Source organism: Panthera onca, chromosome B2 (assembly GCF_046562875.1).
Source record: "Panthera onca isolate mPanOnc1 chromosome B2, mPanOnc1 haplotype 2, whole genome shotgun sequence".
Lineage (NCBI taxonomy): Eukaryota > Metazoa > Chordata > Mammalia > Carnivora > Felidae > Panthera > Panthera onca.
This window is the reverse complement of record NC_138343.1, coordinates 40,836,387-40,856,401: the sequence shown is the minus strand read 5'-3', so window position 1 is coordinate 40,856,401 and position 20,015 is coordinate 40,836,387. Positions and strand designations below refer to the sequence as shown.

General features: G+C 53.4%; 2 protein-coding genes across 2 annotated transcripts; one reads left to right on the top strand and one right to left on the bottom strand.

The window, feature by feature from the left end:
- The first annotated feature begins 2,876 nt into the window (after positions 1–2,876).
- PEX6 (peroxisomal biogenesis factor 6) lies at positions 2,877–14,619 on the top strand. Its single transcript, XM_060615544.2, has 17 exons — positions 2,877–3,812; positions 5,291–5,454; positions 5,955–6,038; positions 9,164–9,266; positions 9,350–9,483; positions 10,130–10,241; positions 10,852–11,060; positions 11,491–11,686; positions 11,877–11,953; positions 12,113–12,245; positions 12,327–12,532; positions 12,659–12,720; positions 12,967–13,075; positions 13,361–13,477; positions 13,602–13,679; positions 13,837–13,976; positions 14,159–14,619. The coding sequence occupies exons 1-17, from the start codon at positions 2,931–2,933 to the stop codon at positions 14,293–14,295; spliced, it is 2,943 nt and encodes a 980-aa protein (XP_060471527.1). The 5' UTR covers positions 2,877–2,930; the 3' UTR covers positions 14,296–14,619.
- Positions 14,620–14,743: 124 nt separating this feature from the next.
- Positions 14,744–18,168, bottom strand: GNMT (glycine N-methyltransferase). The gene is made up of 7 exons (XM_060615561.2): positions 18,034–18,168; positions 17,305–17,574; positions 16,333–16,460; positions 15,793–15,909; positions 15,439–15,581; positions 15,206–15,327; positions 14,744–15,123 (listed from the first exon to the last, which is right to left on the bottom strand). The coding sequence occupies exons 2-7, from the start codon at positions 17,547–17,549 to the stop codon at positions 14,952–14,954; spliced, it is 927 nt and encodes a 308-aa protein (XP_060471544.1). The 5' UTR covers positions 17,550–17,574; positions 18,034–18,168; the 3' UTR covers positions 14,744–14,951.
- Between the last annotated feature and the right edge of the window lie 1,847 nt (positions 18,169–20,015).

The following is a 20,015-nucleotide window of genomic DNA, read 5'->3' as shown; positions in this document are numbered from 1 at the left end:
ATGTAGACTCCCATCTTATGGAAGTAGTATTTGGCTCCCAATGATTAATGACAATTTCAAGGTAATACAAAGCAGACTGCCCACCAACCATTATCTGATAGAGGAAAAGCCCAGGAAGAAAGGATATTTATTTGTGGATGGATATTTGTGTCTGTGTGTGTGCTGAAGCAGGCAGGATATCAGACTTATTTACCCATTCCCAAGGCCTCGAGGAGCACTGTAGTCCTGAGGCCTAGGGCTTGCCTATATAAAGCAGGCATATCTTCTTTGGACCCACTCCACCAACGTCCCAGTCCTTAGACCCTCTGGAAACTGAGGGGACAGAGCCACATAATATAATTCAGAACTACCAAATGGGAACTTCCATCCATTTCAATTCAGGTCCTTAGTACATTCTTTTTTTTTTTTTTTTTTAATGTTTATTTTTGAGAGAGAGAAAGAGAGACAGAGTGCTAGCTGGGGAGAGGCAGAAAGAATGGGAGACACGGAATCTGAAGCTGGTTCCAGGTTCCTAGCTGTCAGCACAGAGCCCAACACGGGGCTCAAACTCACCAACCGCGAGATCATGACCTAAGCTGAAGTCGGACTCTTAACTAACTGACCCAGCATGGCACCCCAGGTCCCTAGTACATTCTTGCATGTTCCTTTAAGATGTGGAATTGGGGGCACCTGCATGGCTCATCTGACTCTAAGCATCTGACTCTTGATTTCGGCTGAGGTCATGAGCTCACTGTTTGTGAGTTTGAGCCCCACATCGGACTCTGTGCTGATGGTGCAGAGACTGCTTGGGATTCTCTCTCTCCCTCTCTCTGCCCCTCCCCTGCTTGCTCTCTCTTTCTCTCTCTCAAAAATAAATAAATAACTTAAAAAAAAAATTTAAAAAATGTGGAATTGGAGGAGCACCTCCAAAAAAAAAATGTGGGGCAACGAGTGGTTCAGTCGGTTAAGCATCTGACTCCTGATTTCGGCTCAAGTCATCATCTCACAGTTCATGAGACTGAGTGCCACATCTGGCTCTTCACTGACACCACAGAGCTTGCTTGGAATTCTCTCTCTCCTTCTCTCTCTGCCCCTCCCCCGCCCAGAGGGATGTTTAAATGAACATTAAAAAAAAATTTTAATAAAAAATAATAAAGCTTATTTATTTATTTATTGAGAGAGAGAGAGAGAAAGAGAGCAAGCGAGCGCAAGTGGGGAAGGGGCAGAGACAAAGGGAGAGAGAGAATACCAAGCAGGCTCCCTGCACCACCAGTGCAGAGCCCAATGTGGGGCTTGAACTCATGAACCGTGCAATCATGACCTGAGCCGAAGTCAGACACTTAACCAACTGAGCCACCCAGGTGCCCCAATGACTCTTGATCTTGAGATCATGAGTTCAAGACTCATGTTGGGCAGATTACTTTAAAAAAAAAAATTGTGGAACTGGGCAATTTCAAGTTTAAGACTAGAAGTACCTCCAGGAACTATAATCATTTAAAAAATATTTTGTCTCGCTAGGAATAGAAATACCTTGTAACATATAAACCTAATATTCAACTCTCAGATTTTCAGGAATGCCTAATGTACAAAGTAGGGGGCTGCCTCAAGCTCTTCAGCTGTGAAGGAAAGAAGTAAGTTGTGCAGTGGTTGGAGGAGAATACAAGGTCCAGAAAAAGTAAATTACCACCTAGGCCCTGGGTGGCTCAGTTGGTTGAGCATCCAACTTTGGCTCAGGTCATAATCTCGTGGTTGGTGAGTTTGAGCCCCACATTGGGCTCTGCACTGGTGGTGAGGAGCCTGCTTGGTATTCTCTCTCTTCCTCTCTCTCTGCCCTGATCTGGGGCTCGGGCTCTCTGCTGTCAGCAAGGATCCTGCTTTGGATCCTGTCCCCACCCCACCCCTTCTCTCCATACCTCCCTTGCTCACACTCTCTTTCTCTCAAAAATAAACATTAAAAAAAAAATAATAATAATTTTTAAAAAGCAGATTACCACCAACCAATCCATTGATTCTAAGTGCAAATATATTGTTAATAACTTGAAATGTGGCCTACTAGTGTCCAAGTGACTTGCACAGAGCAGTGGAGGTGGAGACAAGGATGGAATCTTTTTGGGAAGCAAGCTGTTGGTTGGGTGCTCATGACTGAAGCCTTAAACACCTCTCTTCCTCCTGCTCTGCTTCCCATCCCTCCAGGGTAGAAACAGGACATGGGTCTCCAGTCTGCAAGGACTGATGGGGGGGGGGGGGGGGGTGAGGAGCAGAAGGGAGAGCAACCGGTTTTGGAGGAATGAAAAAGCAAAGTTGCTTTGTCTTCACTTCAAGTTTGTTGGGAGTAGAAGGAACAGGACAAGAAACACCGGAACGTGGGTTTTGTGTAGGATGTGTTGAAACAGATGTGGCAGCACCAAGTACTCCAGGACTACGTGAATCACATGTAGTAATCCAGCCAGCAGCCACTACATACCCATAAGCACTGTGAGACCGTTTTATGCTACCACTCCCTCCTGTAACCTTCCCCACAATACCCAAATCCCAGTGCCTATAGTTCCACACTGGAAAGTGTAGGAGTTCCACAGAGTAGTGGAATCCTTCCTAAACACTCCACCCATAGCTCCTAGCACTGGGCCAAGTTGGTCCTGGGCACGCAGGAAGTTCGCTGATCATTCAATTAACTGCTAAGTGCGTGGCAGAAGAGCACGTTAATCCCTAGCAGGCGCTGCAGGCAGATCCCTGCAAACACGGTCTCAAAGGACTACGCAACGGCAGTGAATGCGTTACTGCCACAGAGGCACCAACCCGTCAATTCCAGCCGGGGCTCACCCTCCAGGAGGACGCTCCAGGAATGCGCCGCCCCTCCTACTCTTCTCGCGCCTCCCCGGACGGAAGCGGAAACCGCGTGCGGCGCTGGCCCGGAAGCCGCGCTCCAACGGCTTCCTCGTTGGTCTGTCACCATGGCGCTGGCAGTCTTGCGGGTCCTGGAGCCCTTCCCGACCGAGGCACCCCCGTTGGCGGTGCTGCTGCCCCCCGGGGGCCCGTGGCCTGCAGCGGGACTGGGACTGGTGCTGGCCCTGCGGCCTGCAGGGGAGAGCCCTGCAGGGCCGGCGTTGCTAGTGGCGGCCCTGGAGGGGCCGGGCGCAGGGACCGAGGAGCAGGGTCCCGGGCCCCCGGAGCTGCTGGTTAGCCTCTCGCTGCTGCGGCTCCTTGCTCTGGGCCCTGGGGCGTGGGTGCGGGCACGGCCCGTGCGGCGGCCTCCGGCGCTGGGCTGGGCGCTGCTTGGCACCTCGCCGGGGCCCGGGCTCGGACCGCGAGTCGGGCCGCTTCTGGTGCGGCGCGGAGAGGCCCTGCCAGTCCCCGGACCTCGGGTGCTGGAGACTCGGCCGGCGTTGCAAGGACTGCTGGGCCCAGGGACGCGGCTAGCTGTCACTGAGCTCCGTGGGCGGGCCAAACTGGGTCCGGAGACTGGAGACAGCAGCCCGCCCCCACCTCCGCCCGTGGTGTCCTCCTTCGCGGTTAACCGCACAGTCCGACAACTCCGGGGAGTTCTGGGAGGGACTGGAGATTCACTGGGTGTAAGCCGGAGCTGCCTCCGTAGCCTGGGCCTCTTCCAGGGCGAATGGGTGTGGGTGACCCGGGCCGGGGAGTCGTCGAACACTTCCCAGCCACACTTGGCCAAGGTGCAGGTCCTAGAGCCTCGCTGGGATCTCTCTGAAAGGCTGGGACCTGGCTCTGGGCAGCCAGGAGAGCCCCTCGCTGACGGACTGGCCCTGGTGCCTGCCACTCTGGCTTTTAATCTCGGCTGTGATCCCCTGGAAGTGGGAGAGCTCAGAATTCAGGTAGGATACAGGACTGAGGTCAGGAATGTTTCCACCCCCTTATTCCCTCTTCCTTACCTCAACTGAATTGGAAGAAAAGAGCTGTAGAATTTAGGTCCCTTACTCCTTAGATCCTAATGTCTCTTAGTCTCATTTATCTATTCTCTGTAATCAAAATATAACTCTCCATGGTGTGGTGGTGCATGGGAAGGGATTTCCTCTATTCAGGGGAAAGAAGAGAGGCATAGTCAAATTACCAGGTGTTTACAGTATGTTAATCTACTCAATTACTTGTTGAATTGCTGCAATGTATCCAGAATTGTACTGAATAATATGGAGGATGATACCTCATTGTTTTTGCTCATGCTTATCCTTGACTTCAAGTTCCTTCCTGTTCTTGTAGCCTCATCTGTTAAAATCCTACCATCCTTTCCTTTTAAAGCCCATCTAAAGATGCCACCTTCTCAAAGCCTTACATAATCTTACCACATATTTAACATAAATTCTTCCTCCTGTAGCATTTTGTATCTTCCTTAGGGTATTTATTTTCTGCCCTGTTACGATTATGTACTCTAATTCTCAGTTGTATGTTGTAAATTCCTTGAAGGGGAGGGCTCTTTATTATCTTTAGTGCCTGGGGTTGGATTTTAATATTTTTTAAAAATGTACCTAAGAGAAGCTTTTGGCTTAGATTACTTCAAGAAGATTGTTGTATTTGGGGGAACAAATATAGTCTAATATTTAATGAGGCACCTAGATGTGTGGTTTAGGCCTGCACTGTCCCATATGGAAGCCACTAGCCACATTGTGGCTTTTTCAATTAATTAAAACTAAATAAAAATTAAAACTCAGTTCTTTGGTTGCTTTAGTCTCATCTCAAGTGCTCGATAGCACATGTAGATAACATCTCTAGCACTGTAGAAAGTTCTGTTAGATCATGCTGGCATAGCCAATTAGTGCTATAAGATGTCAAGAAGGATATAAGATATGCATGAATAGGAGTCTGGTGTGGGTTTCCTTTTGAATGGAGGAAAAACTCTGGAGTCCTCAGACTGGAGCTCATTGAGCTGAACCAATCCTGTCAGCTTTACTGAGATCGTATCCGTTTCTCACAGCCTGAATTCAGAGTGTCCCCACTAATGTCCAATTAATATCAATCCCAGTTTTTGCCTGGTGGCTACTCAAAGGGCTTGTGGGAATGAAGTGTCTTTACCACTTTACTGACTCAGGGCCAACTTAAAGGTATCACAGAAAGATTATTTTTACTGGGGAACTGTTTGGAGCCAGAGTCAGAAATCTCTTCCTGGTGCCCATTAGGAGGAGAGGTTTCTGTTTCCAGGGAAGAGATACAGGTATTCAGTTCTGCTGCCTTAGGCCTCCCCTCCCACGGGCCTTGTGGATAGAGGATGCAAATAGAAATATTGGCTGCTAAAGTTAAGGTAGGGCAGAGCCTGACTCCTTGGAAGAAGGTTATAAGGTGGTGGTTATTTCTCTAATAGAGGTACTTGGAAGGCTCCAGCATCCCTGAAGACAAAGGAAGCTGCTCAGTGCTGCCTGGGCCTCTGTTTGCCAAAGAGTTACACATCGAAATTGTGTCCTCTCCCCACTACAGCACGAATGGAAATTATGACCATGTTCTTTACCGGCACTTTCAGACACCCAGGTTAGCTGCTTCCCCCTTTCAAGAAGATAGCATCTCACCCTTGTTGCTCTCCTCCTATCCCATGCCTTAGATTCAGGTCCCACAGAGCCTTTGACTTTACAAAGCCACATTTTAAGCAGTATTGCGGCTAGATGCCTCTTGGTGTAGCAGGAGGTCCATAGAAGAGAAATTGGTACCGTGAGGTGAATCTGGACATTCTAAACTGAGGAACCTATGAATTGAGAGGGCCCCCAAAGAGCCAGGACTCAGCTTCGCCCCCTCACTGCTCTCTGATCCTCCTTTCTAGCCTCTCTGCCATCTCCCTCCCTCCCCCCCCCCCCCCCCCCCGCCCCGCCGTGGTTCATTCTAGGTCAGACTTGTTCTCTGAACAACCGCTTGGGATCTCTGGGTGGGCAGTAGGTCCCTATGGTCTGCAGGTTGGGAGTGGACATGTGGGGATATGTCAGGCCCATGTTCTTGACTCTCATTGTGAGCTGACCAGGGCCACTGCTGTGTTGCAGGGCAGTCCAGGAAGGGGATGTTCTGTGTGTGCCAACAGTTGGGCAAGTAGAGGTCCTGGAAGGAAGCCCAGAGAAACTGCCCAGGTATGCAGCTGCCTCCTGTCCTACAGTTGGGATTTTTAACCTGGGTGCAAGAGTTCTACGATCCCCTCCCTGCAAGTTGTGTGGAATAATTTTGTATATAAGGAAATACTGCTGTTTTTGTCATGTACATTTTTCTAGAGAAAAGGTACATGCTTTCTTCGGGTTCTCAAATGGGTGCAGGACTGAAAAAAGATAAAGAACCACTGCCTACTGCCTGTGGGAGGTGTTTTATCCTCAACTTGTTGGGTGGTCATAGGTAATGTAAAGCATTAAGAAGTTTAAGAGCCTAGACCAACATGAGACTCCTTGCTTTTCCTTCTCAACCACAGTGTTGTTTGCACCAGGTTTCGGGCCACACTTCCCATATACTCAACATAAAGAGACCCAAGCTTTGATTTCTGCCCTAATCGATAGTGTGTGCACATGGAGCTTTTCGATCCTATCTCCCAAAATGGGGGAAGGAGAGATTGCTGCTGTTATTGAGGGGCCTTCTCTTTTTCTTTATCCTCAATAAAGAGAAATATAAGCATGACTGAGCCAAGCACCCAAAACAGGGAGTCCATCCTTTTGCCACCCTGTCGACTCTGATCACAGGGGTTCCGCGTAAAATGGTGAGGCAGAGAATTCAGAGACTGCTTTGTGAAAGGGGAGAATGTGTAGCCTGATACCCCAGGACTGATTTCCTATAGTGATGTCCTAGAAGGAGAACACAACCAATTGACACGCTAAGCCAATGTTCAGGGGATTTCAGTGAGGTGATGGGACCAGCCTGAAGGAACTGAGGTTTAAGAGTTGGCATGCCCAAGGTCTCTGGCCTAGTCAGCTTGGGTCCTCTGCCAAGGCAGATGCCTTGTCTGGAGCACCTGATTCATCCTTGGTCAACATTCAGAGCTTGGTTCACTCAGAGTTGTGGTACTCAGATGAAGCGCCTGGTAGTGCACGTTGTAACCCCACTTGATGCTCACGGCGCCTCTTTGAGCTTTCCCAAATCAAATCTACAACTGGGGCCTCGTAGAAAGTGCCAGGCCTGTATTAGTCACTTCTGTCTCCCATCTTAAATATAGCAAACATCTATGAGCTAGCTTTCTGTAGGAAACCTACAGAATGCCCACCCTTTGTACCTTCAGAGGAAAGTAGGCACTGGACCCTTCTGAGATAGACCAGCAAGCCTGTTCTGTTCCTGGATGTCTGCTGTTCTGGCCCTTTAGCGGCCTGCCTCTCTCTGGCTGCTGAGCACACAGTTCTTCCCCTGAGTAGGTCCTGGAAAGCAGGGTTGGGGTCAGCAGGTTGGCCTAAGGACAGATAGAGATGAGTGCTTTAGCCCTCCTCCCCCAGACCTGGTAAGGAAAGCCCTGCTAGGAGGCTCCTGAGATCCCTGGAACAGAATTCCAGTGTTGGTAGTGTAGCTTCTTCAGGCTCTTCCACGGTTCCACCTCCCCAAAGCAGGCCAGCAGGATCCAGCTGCACTGTCTCCCGTCTGGCTCTTAATAACACACAGCATTCCCCAGAAATACCCAGATGTGTTCTAGAAGTCTGCTCCTTGCACTCACTGAGATGGTCCTACCGCTGTCCGTGGAAGGGGAGTTTCCCCCTAACCCTCCACAGTGCTGTTCCTCCTTGGATTCCACTGCTTACCATGTGCACTGTGACTCAGGAGTGAGATTCCAGGTTATAGACCCACCCACTGTTCATGTATACTGAATAGTAGTAAGTCACAGTCTTCTTTATGTTCTAGTTTTTAACCACAATAACTGCCCACCCTAATAGTTGGCAAGAGTTCACAATACCAGTCTGGTATGCCTGTCCCCTCCGCCTTGAGTTATTCCCACCAATCCACTTTGCTGCCGGAGTAAACAGTTTTATGACTGCGAGACACGGTGAACAGCAATTTGCACCGATTGGAACTTCGAGAGGCCCAAGTCTGGGCCAAGTCATTGCCTTTCTACCTGAGGATTAAAGAGGAGGGTGGGTCATCATTTTTATCTGGAAAATTGGGCTAGTAGCTCCTACCCGCTCCCCCACTCTGCACCCTTAGGACGCTGAAGAGCCCTAATTCACTCTGACACTAGCAGTGACTTGCACAGCCTTGGTTATGGCTGGGGGAGCTTTTGAAAAATACAGATGCCTGAGCCTCCTCAGACCTATTGGAGCAGAATCAAGGTGAAGCTGGGGCCTGTGAAGTCTTTTAACTTTTTCCAAAGGAGAGAAAAATGCTAACTTAAAAGGCTGAGATGGGGCACCTGGCTGGCTCAGTCTGTAGAACATGCAATTCTTAATCTCGGAGTCGTGAGTTCAAGCCCCACATGGGTTTAGAGATCACTTTAAAAAAATTGAGATATAATTCATATGCCATGAAATCCACGTTTGAGGTGTACAATTCAGTGGCTTTTAGTAGATTCACAAGGTTATGCAACCAACACCACTAATTGCAGAATATTTTCATCACCCCAAAACCCTACCCATTAACAGTCACGCTGTACTCCCTCCATCCCTCAGCCCCCAGCAATTACCATCTGCTGAATGGAATCCTACAACATATGGCAGATACTGATTTTCAGAAGTTTTACAGATCATTCTGATGTGCAGCCAAAATAGAGAATCATTAATCATTAGATGTCTTTAGTAAGGTATCTGCAATTTGATTTTGTGGATTATTGAATAAGAACCAAGGAGCCCTTCCTGCTGAGGCTTTGGAAGGCCTTGGGAGGTATGAATTTGAGGGGAAGACAGTAGTCTGAAGCCAGTGAAAATGGCCAGATGATCATTGCTTAGTGCAGCTGTGTCTTCTGCCATCGGAGTGGGTGGGTAGGCCATTCACCCGGAGAATCACGCCCCCATGGCTCCCTGATGGCTGTCATGAGGGATGTGGAGGATAGTTATGGCTCCTGCCCTCAAAAATGTACATGGGCCAGCCTGGGAGATGAGGAAGACCATTTGCTTTCTTCTACCCCTACTCCTCTCCCCTTCCCCACCCCCCACCATGCCATAACTCTCATGTCCATTACTCATGCTGCTCTTGAGTTTGTCCCTGCTGGGGACCTCTATGATTGAGACAGCCGCCTTGTCCTCAGGGAGGGGTGTATGTGGGCTCTGGGTCTGGGATTCATGGGGCTTCTGTCCTTCAGGTGGCGGGAGATGTTTTTTAAAGTGAAGAAAACCCTTGGGGAAGCTCCGGATGGGCCAACGAGCGCCTTCTTGGCAGACACCGCCCATACCTCCTTGTACTTGGTGAGGCCCTGGGGATGGGAGTAGACCTGGGAAAGAGGCAGAAACAACTCCCAGACACTAAAGCTTCCTGCCACCTTTCACAGGTGGGTTCTACCCTGAGCCCTGTTCCAAGGCTCACTTCAGGAGAATCCACTCCCTGGAACAGCTTGTCTCCTCCGGGCCTGGAGGCCTTAGTGACCGAGCTCTGTGCTGCCCTGAAGCCTCGCCTCCAGCCAGGGTGAGTGAGGCCGTGGCCTCAGGGTGTGAGGAAAGCCTGCTCAGAACATCTCTGGAGGGGCAGGGGGCTGGACAAGTAGTTCCTAATGCGCTGGCCGGAGTGGGATTGGGTGGACCTCCCTCAAACTAGTATGCCCAGGCCACTCGCCCATGTCCTTTCTGTAAGCAAATTCCTAGGCTCCTTTCTGGGGATAATCTCCATCCTCCAGGGTCGGCTGGGGAGGAAGAATCTCTACCAGAGACAGCTGTCTCTGAGACTGCCCTTCCCCTTGGGGAGCTCACTACCCATTCTGTCCTTCACCACCCTGGCCCCAAAAGATGCAGTTCCTCATACCACTGGCCTAAGTGTAGACACAGACCCTTCCCTAATTCCTCGTGATTCCAGACCAGACGTAACAGTCAAGGCTTTACTGAAGGCAGCGACAAGGGAGTTGTCCTGGCTGGTGGACATACTCCATGCCCCCTCCAGAGCACCACGGGTAGTATGGGAAATACAGCCTCACCATATGGAAACAGCCCTGGAGGAAAGGGGATGCCTCAAGGAAAGAGAAACAGGCTGTCTGCTTTCTAGATCCAAGGACCCCTGTTACTGAGGGCTCTCAACTTTGAGAGAATGGAGGAGACAAGTGTCTGTTCTCTGGTTGCAGAGGTGCCCTCTTGACAGGAACCAGCAGTGTCCTTCTCCATGGTCCCCCAGGCAGTGGGAAGACCACAGCTGTCACTGCAGCCTGCAGCCGCCTTGGCCTCCACCTACTGAAGGTGAGGGTACCTGGAGAGTAGAACCCCAACCACATTTCCCCAGCCCAGATTCTCCTTCTCCCTTCCTCCCTGGCCTGGCCCTAATGCCTTGGCCCAGTGGGCCAGTTGGTCAGGCAGATTCCCATGATTCTCAGCTACTAAGAGAGACTTTAAAAAAGGAAGGGGTTTGGGGTGCCTGGGTGGCTCAGTCGGTTAAGTGTCCGACTTCAGCTCAGGTCACGATCTCACGGTCCGTGAGTTCGAGCCCCGCGTCAGGCTCTGGGCTGATGGCTCAGAGCCTGGAGCCTGCTTCCGATTCTGTGTCTCCCTCTCTCTCTGCCCCTCCCCAGTTCATGCTCTGTCTCTCTCTGTCCCAAAAATAAATAAACGTTAAAAAAATTAAAAAAAATAAATAAAAAAAATAAAAAAGGAAGGGGTTTGAAGATTTTGTTGGACAGTCCAGGGAATGAAGTTAGAGCAAAGAAGAGGTAGGACTTGGCCAGTGTTACCTTCTCCCCCATCCCTGCTCTCTAAAAAGAAGATGGCCGACATCTTCTGGCTCCTCTCCCCGCCATTCCTGCCTCAGTCACACCTGCCCCTTGCTCACAGGCCATCGGGGTCTCCTCCCCAGGTGCCCTGCTCCAACCTCTGTGCAGACAGTAGCGGAGCTGTGGAGACAAAACTGCAGGCCATCTTCTCCCGGGCCCGGCGCTGCCGGCCTGTGGTTCTATTGCTGACAGCCGTGGACCTTCTGGGTCGGGACCGTGATGGGCTCGGTGAGGACGCCCGTGTGGTGGCCACGCTGCGTCACCTCCTCCTTGATGAGGACCCCCTCACCAGGTATTATACAGAGCTGGGTCTGTAAAGGGGCAGGGCCAAGCCACCCTCATCTCTCTTCAGCCTTTTGCCCTCTCTTCCTCAATGGCTTCTCAGACATCCTGCCCATTTGGCCATTCTCCAGACGGCCCTGAGCAGAGGAGCTTGGGGTATTCAGAGGGAGGAGGATGTGCTCCCTCATGTTTTGTGGGGAGCACTAGAAAAAAAGCACAGGCTCTACCCTCAGTGAGCTCCCTGTGTGAGGGGGGAAGCATAGGTCCCCCTCTCAAGGTATGCCCATGGAGCCCCATCCAGGAAGCTGTGGGGTACTCACCTCCTCTCCCATCCCAGCACCCACCCACCTCCCTGCCCTACAGCACCAGCCTCCTGACAGGACAGGGCTCAGGGGCTGCCAGCCACATTCTCACCCTCAGTGCCCACTCCATGTCTGCAGCTGCCCGCCACTGATCGCTGTGGCCACCACAAGCAAGGCCCAGGACCTGCCTGCCGACGTCCAGACAGCATTTCCTCACCAGCTGGAGGTGCCCGTGCTGTCAGAGGGGCAGCGGCTCAGTGTCCTGCGGGCCCTCACTGCCCATCTCCCGCTGGGCCAAGAGGTGAAGCTGTCACAGCTGGCACGGCGGTGCGCAGTGAGTACTGAGGCGGGCACAGGCCTCCCCGCATTCTGAGCCGCGGTGGTACGATCCAGCTGCCCTGCGAGTGAGGGTAGAAAACCCCGAGGCTTCAACACTGGGGCCTCTGCGCCAGCTGGGGGACTAGCCTCCTGAGGGCTCTTGCCAACTGTGCCCTGCTCATGTGTCCTTTCCTGTGGTTCCCCAGGGCTTTGTGGTAGGGGATCTCTATGCCCTTTTGACCCACAGCAGCCGGGCAGCCTGTGCCAGGATCAAGAACTTGGGGTAAGGAAACTGGGCACAGGAGGGAAGAGGAGGCAAGAGGAACTGTGGGTGGGTGGATGGGTGGGGGCTGGCGGGGGAGGGGAGGAGAAACCAAGACCCCGATGGGAAGGATGCTGTACGTCAGGTCCTCCAGAGGCCTTCCTGGGTTTCTCTTTGCAGTTTGGCAGGCGGCTTGAGTGAAGAGGATGAGGGGGAGCTGTGTGCTGCTGGCTTTCCCCTCCTGGCTGAGGATTTTGGGCAGGCACTGGAGCAGCTGCAGACAGCTCACTCCCGGGCCATTGGAGCCCCCAAGGTAGAGACTCCAGGTCCTTGGAGGTAGGACTGCAGCTCTCTTCACCACCATATCCCCAACCATGCACTTTCCGTCTCCTAGATCCCCTCGGTGTCCTGGCATGATGTGGGCGGGCTGCAGGAGGTGAAGAAGGAGATTCTGGAGACCATTCAGCTCCCTCTAGAGCACCCAGAGCTTCTGAGCCTGGGCCTGAGGCGCTCGGGCCTTCTGCTCCATGGTCCCCCTGGCACTGGCAAGACCCTCCTGGCCAAGGCAGTAGCCACTGAATGCAGCCTTACCTTCCTCAGGTGGCGAGGGGGTGTGGGAGGGATGGTGGGCAAATTGGGGGCCGCAACAGGCTGGGGAGCAGGAGGGGCTGGCTGAGAGGTCACTTGTGTGTTTATGCATCTGACAAATCTCATCCTCTCCTTCAGCGTGAAGGGGCCCGAGCTTATCAACATGTATGTGGGCCAAAGTGAGGAGAATGTGCGGGAAGGTGAGTGGGTGAGGAGGGGCCCAGGTTCTAGCCCTTCCCAAACCCCGATGGCCCTTGTGCTGCCTACCAACACCCCCAGGCTGCTCCTGGTCTTTCTAAGTTCTCACGGTCCTTTCCACAAAGGACCTCCCCAGGGTGGCCTAGTACCTGGAGGGATGAGTTGTCACACCTGGCTCTTCCTCCCCTATCTCCTGACTTTAGACCCCCCTGAGCTTCCCCCTCCTGTGTGTCCCTTTCTCTCCTCAGTGTTTGCCAGGGCCAGGGCTGCGGCTCCATGCATTATCTTCTTTGATGAACTGGACTCCCTGGCTCCAAGCCGGGGGCGAAGTGGAGACTCTGGAGGTGTGATGGACAGGTGGGGGTCTGAGCCAGAATGGAGTCTGGGGTCCAAGACGGAGGGATGGGAGACAGGTTGCAACAGTGTTCAGCACCCAGAGTACCTGTCATTCCAGTTCTGAAATAGGGGCCTTGGAGTTGGGTGGGGGACGTTGAAGGGAATGGGGGGCCTGCCTGGAGGGGTGTACAGGGCACAGCCGAGCAGGTGGCCCTGTGGAGAAGACCTGTAAGGACAGGCACTGCTGGTAGGGCAGGGGCCGAGGAAGGGCCAAGGACTCTCTTGCCTTCATGTCCTGATTTGTAGGGTGGTGTCTCAGCTCCTGGCCGAGCTGGATGGGCTTCACAGCACTCGAGATGTGTTTGTGATTGGGGCCACCAATAGACCAGACCTCCTGGACCCTGCCCTTCTGCGGCCTGGCAGGTGTGCACCCCGTACCTCTCACCTCTACCAGGCCCACTGGGGCCTCTCCCCTGACCCCCATCCCATGCCTCCTCCACTCTCATGCTGGGCTCCCTGACCCTTATGCCCGCCTATTTCCCTAAAGATTTGACAAGCTGGTGTTTGTGGGGGTGAGCGAGGACCGCGCCTCCCAGCTACGCGTTCTGAGCGCCATCACGCGCAAGTATGCCCTGTTAGGGGGAGACTCCCAAAGGGCTTGGGCCTTGGGATGGTCCGGGGATAAATGCAACATGCAGAATAAGCTGGTCAGGGATGCCTCTTGACAAAGTAGGGGATGCCAGGTAAAACTGTTTCTCTCCTTTCCTGTACCTGCACGACAGATTCAAGCTAGAGCCCTCCGTGAGCTTGGTGAACGTGCTGGACCGCTGCCCTCCCCAGCTGACGGGGGCAGACCTCTACTCCCTCTGCTCTGATGCCATGACAGCTGCCCTCAAACGCAGGGTTCAGGACCTGGAGGAAGGTGAGTCACTTGCCAGCCCCAGAGGTCAACCAAAAAGCTAATGGGAACCAGGCCTGGTCCTAGATTTCAGAGGAGGGACTGTTGACCTTTGGGGGACTCTGGGCAAGAAGATGCCTACCCAGGGCTCTGCCCTCCTCGGACACAGGCCACAGCCTCTGTTGCTCCCTGTCATCCCCTCCCAGGGCTGGAGCCCGGAAGCTCAGCACTGCTGCTCACCATGGAGGACCTGCTGCAGGCCGCTGCCCGGCTGCAGCCCTCGGTCAGTGAGCAGGAGCTGCTCCGGTACAAGCGCATCCAGCGCAAGTTTGCCGCCTGCTAGGAGCCTCCTGCAAGCCGGGACCCTGCCCACAGTGGCTAAAGGTACTCAGGTGTCCCCACAGAGACCTGAGAGAGCAAGAGGCCCTTTCTCAACGTGCTGCTATTGCACCCAAAGTCGGCCTACCTTCCCGAGAACCCCAAGGTGCCGAGTAGCCCCACAAGAGCTCAGAGGCATCATCCCCTGCCTACCTGTTCATCCTCCCAGGCCAGCTCCGGCTCCAACACTAAAGACCCTCTGCTCAGGAGGGCCTTGGGCCTGGAGTTCTGGGGTGGGGCACTGAGGGAGTCCAGTCTTGGCTGAAAATAAAATGTATGCTGCCCCCTGCTGGTTGTGGTCTGAAAGGGTGCAGTGGGAAAGAGCAAGATTGTGGAAGGAGTGAGCCACAGGGGAGGGCAAGGCGGGCACCACAGGAGCCTGATCCTTCTGATATAAACACCAGGCATGGAGGAACTGAAAAAGGCACAGACTATATTGCTCACGCTTCCATTTGCCTGAACCCAAATCCCTGTACCCCCAGCAGCAGTCTGCCCCTCCCCACACCCCGAGGGTCTGGACCGGGGGTTAGGCTTGGTATGGGGCTGCCAGTTCCCACCTCCCTAGACGGATCTGGCAGTGCCTGGGCAGAGGGTCGTAGGAGCTGAGGCCACGCTCAGCACTCAGTCCGTCCTCTTGAGCACATGGATGAAATAGCAAGGGATGTAGGCCTGGCCAGGCTTGTAAGGCTTGAAGTCCCCCAGGACGCTGTGCTGGCACTTGCCCCCGAAGGCTGCTCGGAGCAACTCCGTGAAGGAAGCCAAACGGTGCGGGTAGTAGGAGAGCCGGAACTTACTGCAACAGAGCCCCCAACCAACCATGAGGGCTGGCGGCCTCAGTACCACCCCTCCTCACCCCTACCTAGCCGAGTGGGTACCTCAAACCAGGAGAACCATCCTGGCCAGCGCCTGGCACCTGCACCGTGTAGTCCAGGGTCACCATGTGGGCCTTGTTGTTCACTGTCAGCACTGATGTCGTGATATCCTTGGTCAAGTCACTCTGTAGGTGGTAGTGCAGGCTGCATTAGCCTCTGCAACCATTGTGGGGCCTGGACCGCAGGATCACGTCCCCCATCCCCCACTCTGGGCCTCCCACCCCCAGGGGCCCCACCTTATAGTAGATGTTCTTTCCTGGGGGTGCACAGCCTGTGCTGAGGATGTGGTCGTAGTTGCGATGATCGATGACCAGCAGGCCCCCAGACCGCACCATGCTCGTGATGTTCCTCAGTGCCAGCCGGTGCTCACTCTGGTCTCCTGAGCTCCGGGCAGGGGCAGAGAGGCTCCATCTGCTCAGGGCTCCGAGCACCAGTCTCCCTCCCATCTTTCTCCTCCCCAGGGATACAGATGCCAAGGCAGAGAGGAGCAGAAAACAGTCTGCTCTGTCAGGAGAGCGGGCACCCAGGGGTCTGTGGAAAGAGGTACAGCTCAAAGCAGGGGCCATGCTCAAGGCCGCGCCCTCTCTCACCTCTGCAGTCTGGCAAGTGGGCAAAACTATTGCCAAGGCAGATGACCGCATCGAAGCCGCCCCCTGGTGGCTGGGGCACATCTTTGTCCAGAGTCATCCAGTTGGCTTCTTCAATGACTGGGACCAGGAAGGGGAAGAGGGATCAGGGTGGCACCATGGCACCAGAGGCACTCACCTCCACCAAGTGCAACCCTGCCTCAGTTTCCCCTTCGAGACACACAGGGATTCCCGATCCGGTTAGAAGGAGGAGCTCACCATGGACATGGAGGGGGAAGGGAAGGGGAGAAGGGGTCAAGGGAGGAGGAAGCCAGGATGGGAAGCATGGCTCCGTGCTTCTGTGTTTTTATTTGGGAGGAGGGAGAAGACTCATCACCAGACACCTCATTCTGGTGCGTAAGCCTCCCTTTCCAGGGAAATGAAAGTAATTTGGCTTTCCTTAAGGAAAACAAAGCACACGAGCACAGGAGCTGAAGGAGCCCAGGGCAGAGAGTACCGAGTCCCTGGCGGCTGGGCAGGGAGGGCCTGACTGGACCTGCATACCCCACTTGTCGAAGGCCGGTTCGTGCCGCCGGTTCCAGCGCTCTTTAAGCGCGTATTTCAGCATCTTGTCACTGGCATCCACACTGGTCACGGTGAAGCCCTCTTCCACCAGCATGATGGAGTCCACCCTGGGCAGGGTCAGAGATGAGAGGCCAAGAGGGGCAGTCAGGGGGCCTGGGAAGGCAAGGAGGAGGCCCTGTGCTGGGCACTTCTGTCTCCTCCACTCTTGAGACCATTCCTCTGCTTCCTCTCCTTAGGCCTTCTCCACTGACCTCAAATGACCTGGCAAATCGGTTTATCACCAGGTAGCAAATTCTGGGTTTGGTTTTTTAGCACCTCTTCAGAGCCGGGCGCTCTATAAATGTGCATTAATCCTCATGGCAACCCTGTGAGGTAGACAATGTTATCCCCACTTGAGGGACGGGGCAAACTGAGGCTCCTGGAATTTAGGAACCTGTGCAGGGGAGGTAGTACAGCATGGTGTTTTGTCTGAATGTCCTCTCCACTAGGTAGAGGGCTTCCGCTCCTCTGAGGCGGGATTTCCACAATTGTAAGTGGGGTATCACTCCTTACCTCATGAGGTTATGTGAGGATCTTAAAAACGGATGTGCCAAAAGCTCCTGGCACCGCGCGTGGCGGCACGGGCAAATATTGAACAAATGTTAACTGTTAACACTGCCCAAGGCCATCACTTCGGGACCAGTGCTGCAGCCAGGACCCGAGCTTACGTCGGTCTGGCGCCAAAGCCCGGCCGCCGCCCTCCCCGGCGAACCGGCAGGCCCCACCCTGCGGTGCTTACACGCCCCCTCTGCCCCCGGGTGTCTTCAGCCCCTCCTCCCAACCGCTCTGCCCCCTCGTCCCGCCGCGGGCCGGCTGCGGCTCGCAGGTGGAGGCTGCCGGACCAACCAGGCCGAGGTCCCCCACACCCCCCCACGCCGAGCCAGCGGCTCCCTGGCCCCCGCCCCGGCTCACCCGGTGCCGCAGGCCACGTCGAGCACCCGCTGGCAGCCGTGCTGGCGCAGCAGCCCGAGCAGCCAGGCCTTGTACTCGGCCGTGCGGCTGCGGGTGTCCCCGATGTAGAGCTGCCACACGCGTGCCGCCTCTCCGTCCGCGTACTGGTCCGGGAGCCCTTCGGCCGCCACCCCCAGGGAGCGGGTGCGGTACACACTGTCCACCATCGTGCAGCGCGCCTGGCTCCGCGGCGGGCGGCCCCGCATTTATAGTACGGCCCGGCCGCCCCACCTGTCCAATGGCAGGTGAGCGCGGGGACACGCCCCTGCTGGGCTCCCAGCCTCGGGGAGGGCGCTGCCCGGCGTTTTGCACCAGCCCTTCTCGCCGGCGGGAAGATCCAGCCCTCTGGGCGACCCCGTGGCGGGAAAGGGCCCTCCCAGCCCCCTACCCTCTTAAGCCAGGTATCAGGAGGACTGGGGAGGGGTCAGAAGAGGTGGGAACTGTGAGATCGCCCACTCCACCCCTACCCAAGCTGGGAAAAAAGGAAACTCCCCAGTCCACACAGAGATCAGCGCCTAGGACTGGACCGTCCCTAGAGGAGGAAAGTATTAGCATATCTAAAGGAGGATCGTCTAGCTGAAAGAGGGCCTGGTCGGCCAGGAAAGGGATGAATAGCGAATATCTGGGGATAATGCAAGTCTGGCCACCCAAGTCCAGGAGCAGTTCTGGCTCAGGGGATCGTCTGCCTACCCGGGGGCAGATGCTCCTCTGTCCTGGAGGTGACGCATCAAGCTTTTCCTTGAGCCGCGTGAGGCGGAGTCCGGCCTTTCCTCCCAATTCTTCACCGACTGGCACACTTCTAAAGCGCTATCTGCTGTTTGAGGCCCCTGTTCGATCTCCAGAATCTCCACCAAAATAAATAAATAAATAAAATTAAGATTTTGTTTTTAAGTAATCTCTACACCCAACAGTGGGCTCTAAGTCACAACCCGTGATCAAGAGTCACATACTCTAGGGGCGCCCGGCTGGCTCAGTCCCTGGAGTATGCTACTCTTGACCTCCCGGTTGTGAGTTCGAGCCCCAGTTGGGTGGAGAGATTACTTAAAAGAAAAAAAAAAGAAAGAAAGAAAGGAAGAAACAAGGAAAGAAAAATAAATCTTAAAAAAAAAAAAAAGTCACGTGCTCTCTCAACTGAGCCACCTAGGTGCCCCTAAAATTTTTACTTTTTTAAACACTATGTGCTTTCCATGGAGGTGCCCACAGGGTAGGAAGTCAAGGGTTAAGGGTGGAAGTGCTTGGTGCCCTTGCTGTTATATTGTTCACTGTCACTTCATAAATTGGCCCTTTGGTTTGGTTATACATCCACCCTTCCTCCCCAAAGCAGGAGGTCTTTTCCTAGGACACCACCCTGGACTGAGATGGATTCAGCAAGATGATACCACCCAGTGAAGCTCAAGACAGGGAGAACAGCCTTCCCTATCTATCTTGGTTTGTCTGGCTTCAGAAAGAGCTATGTATAGAGTTTGGAATGAAGGAGGCTCTCCTCCCCCTCCCCCTTTTATTAGCTGTACAATCTGGGAGCTGGAGGAACCCCAAAGATCATATAATCTTTTTTCAAAAGTTTATATGTATATTTTTGAGAGAGGCAGGGGGAAGAGCACAGAGTGAAGGAGAGAGAGAATCCCAAGCAGGCTCCATGGTGTCAGTGCAGAGCCCGACTCCATCCTGGATCTTATGAACAAACCTCAGGACTGTGAGCTGAGCCGAAATCAAGAGTTGGATGCTTGACTGAGCCACCCAAGTGCCCCCATTTTTTTAAAGTTTTATTTATTTAAGTAATTGCTACACCCGACATGGGGCTCGAACTCATTACCCTGAGATCAAGAGTCACATGCTCCTCCGACTGAGCCAGGTAGATGCCCCCATATAATCATTCTCAGCTTCCTATTTGTAGCACACAGATTGCCGCAAATGAGCCTGTCCTGCCCAAGTAATAGAGTCTTGTGCTCATGTTGACCCTACCGACAGGTTTTTGGCAACAGGCTTAGAAGGGCACAGAACTGGGAGTTATAAATACATAGATAAGTGGCCTAAGGCAGTTTATTATTTTTTCCCTAACTATTGATTTCTTTTCCATTTACTTTTTTTTTAGTTATTTTTTTTAACGTTTATTTTTAATTGAGAGACACAGAGCGTGTGCCTGGGAGGAGCAGAGAGAGAGGGAGACACAGAATCAGAAGCAGCCTCCAGGCCCTGAGCTGTCAGCACAGAGTTGGATGCAGGGCTCGAACCCATGAACTGTGAGATCATGACCTGAGCCGAAGTTGGACGCTTAACCCACTGAGCCACCCAGATACCCTCTTTTCCATTTATTTTTTGCCTCTTAACCCTCTCTGAATACATCTGAGGTAAGCCTGGGATTTTCTCAGGGCTCAAAATGCTGCTGGGACATGTCCCCTTTAGGGACGCCTCGGTGGCTCAGAGGTTAAGCTTTTGACTCTTGTTCCCAGCTCAGGTTTGATCTCGGCTCAGGTCTTGATCTCAGGGTAGTGAATTCAAGCCCCACACTGGACTTTAGAAAGACCAGGATAATCATTTCAATAGATCACAAGGTTTACCCAACTCTTTGGGTCTCAATATTTAAAGACAAGTATTCTTGTGATTTGGAATACTTTCTTCTCCTGATATTTACATAAATAATAGTGCATCCTGAATGAAGGGCATTGATTTGT

Coding starts and splice junctions, on each gene's coding strand:
- PEX6 (XM_060615544.2), top strand. CDS start 2,931: ATGGCGCTGGCAGTCTTGCGGGTCCTGGAGCCCTTCCCGACCGAGGCA. Junction 3,813..5,290: donor TGGGAGAGCTCAGAATTCAG/GTAGGATACAGG, acceptor TTTCTCTAATAG/AGGTACTTGGAAGGCTCCAG. Junction 12,246..12,326: donor GGGCCATTGGAGCCCCCAAG/GTAGAGACTCCA, acceptor TCCGTCTCCTAG/ATCCCCTCGGTGTCCTGGCA.
- GNMT (XM_060615561.2), bottom strand. CDS start 17,549: ATGCGGGGCCGCCCGCCGCGGAGCCAGGCGCGCTGCACGATGGTGGAC. Junction 15,582..15,792: donor CCACTTGCCAGACTGCAGAG/GTGAGAGAGGGC, acceptor CCCGGAGCTCAG/GAGACCAGAGTGAGCACCGG. Junction 15,328..15,438: donor GAAAGAACATCTACTATAAG/GTGGGGCCCCTG, acceptor TACCACCTACAG/AGTGACTTGACCAAGGATAT.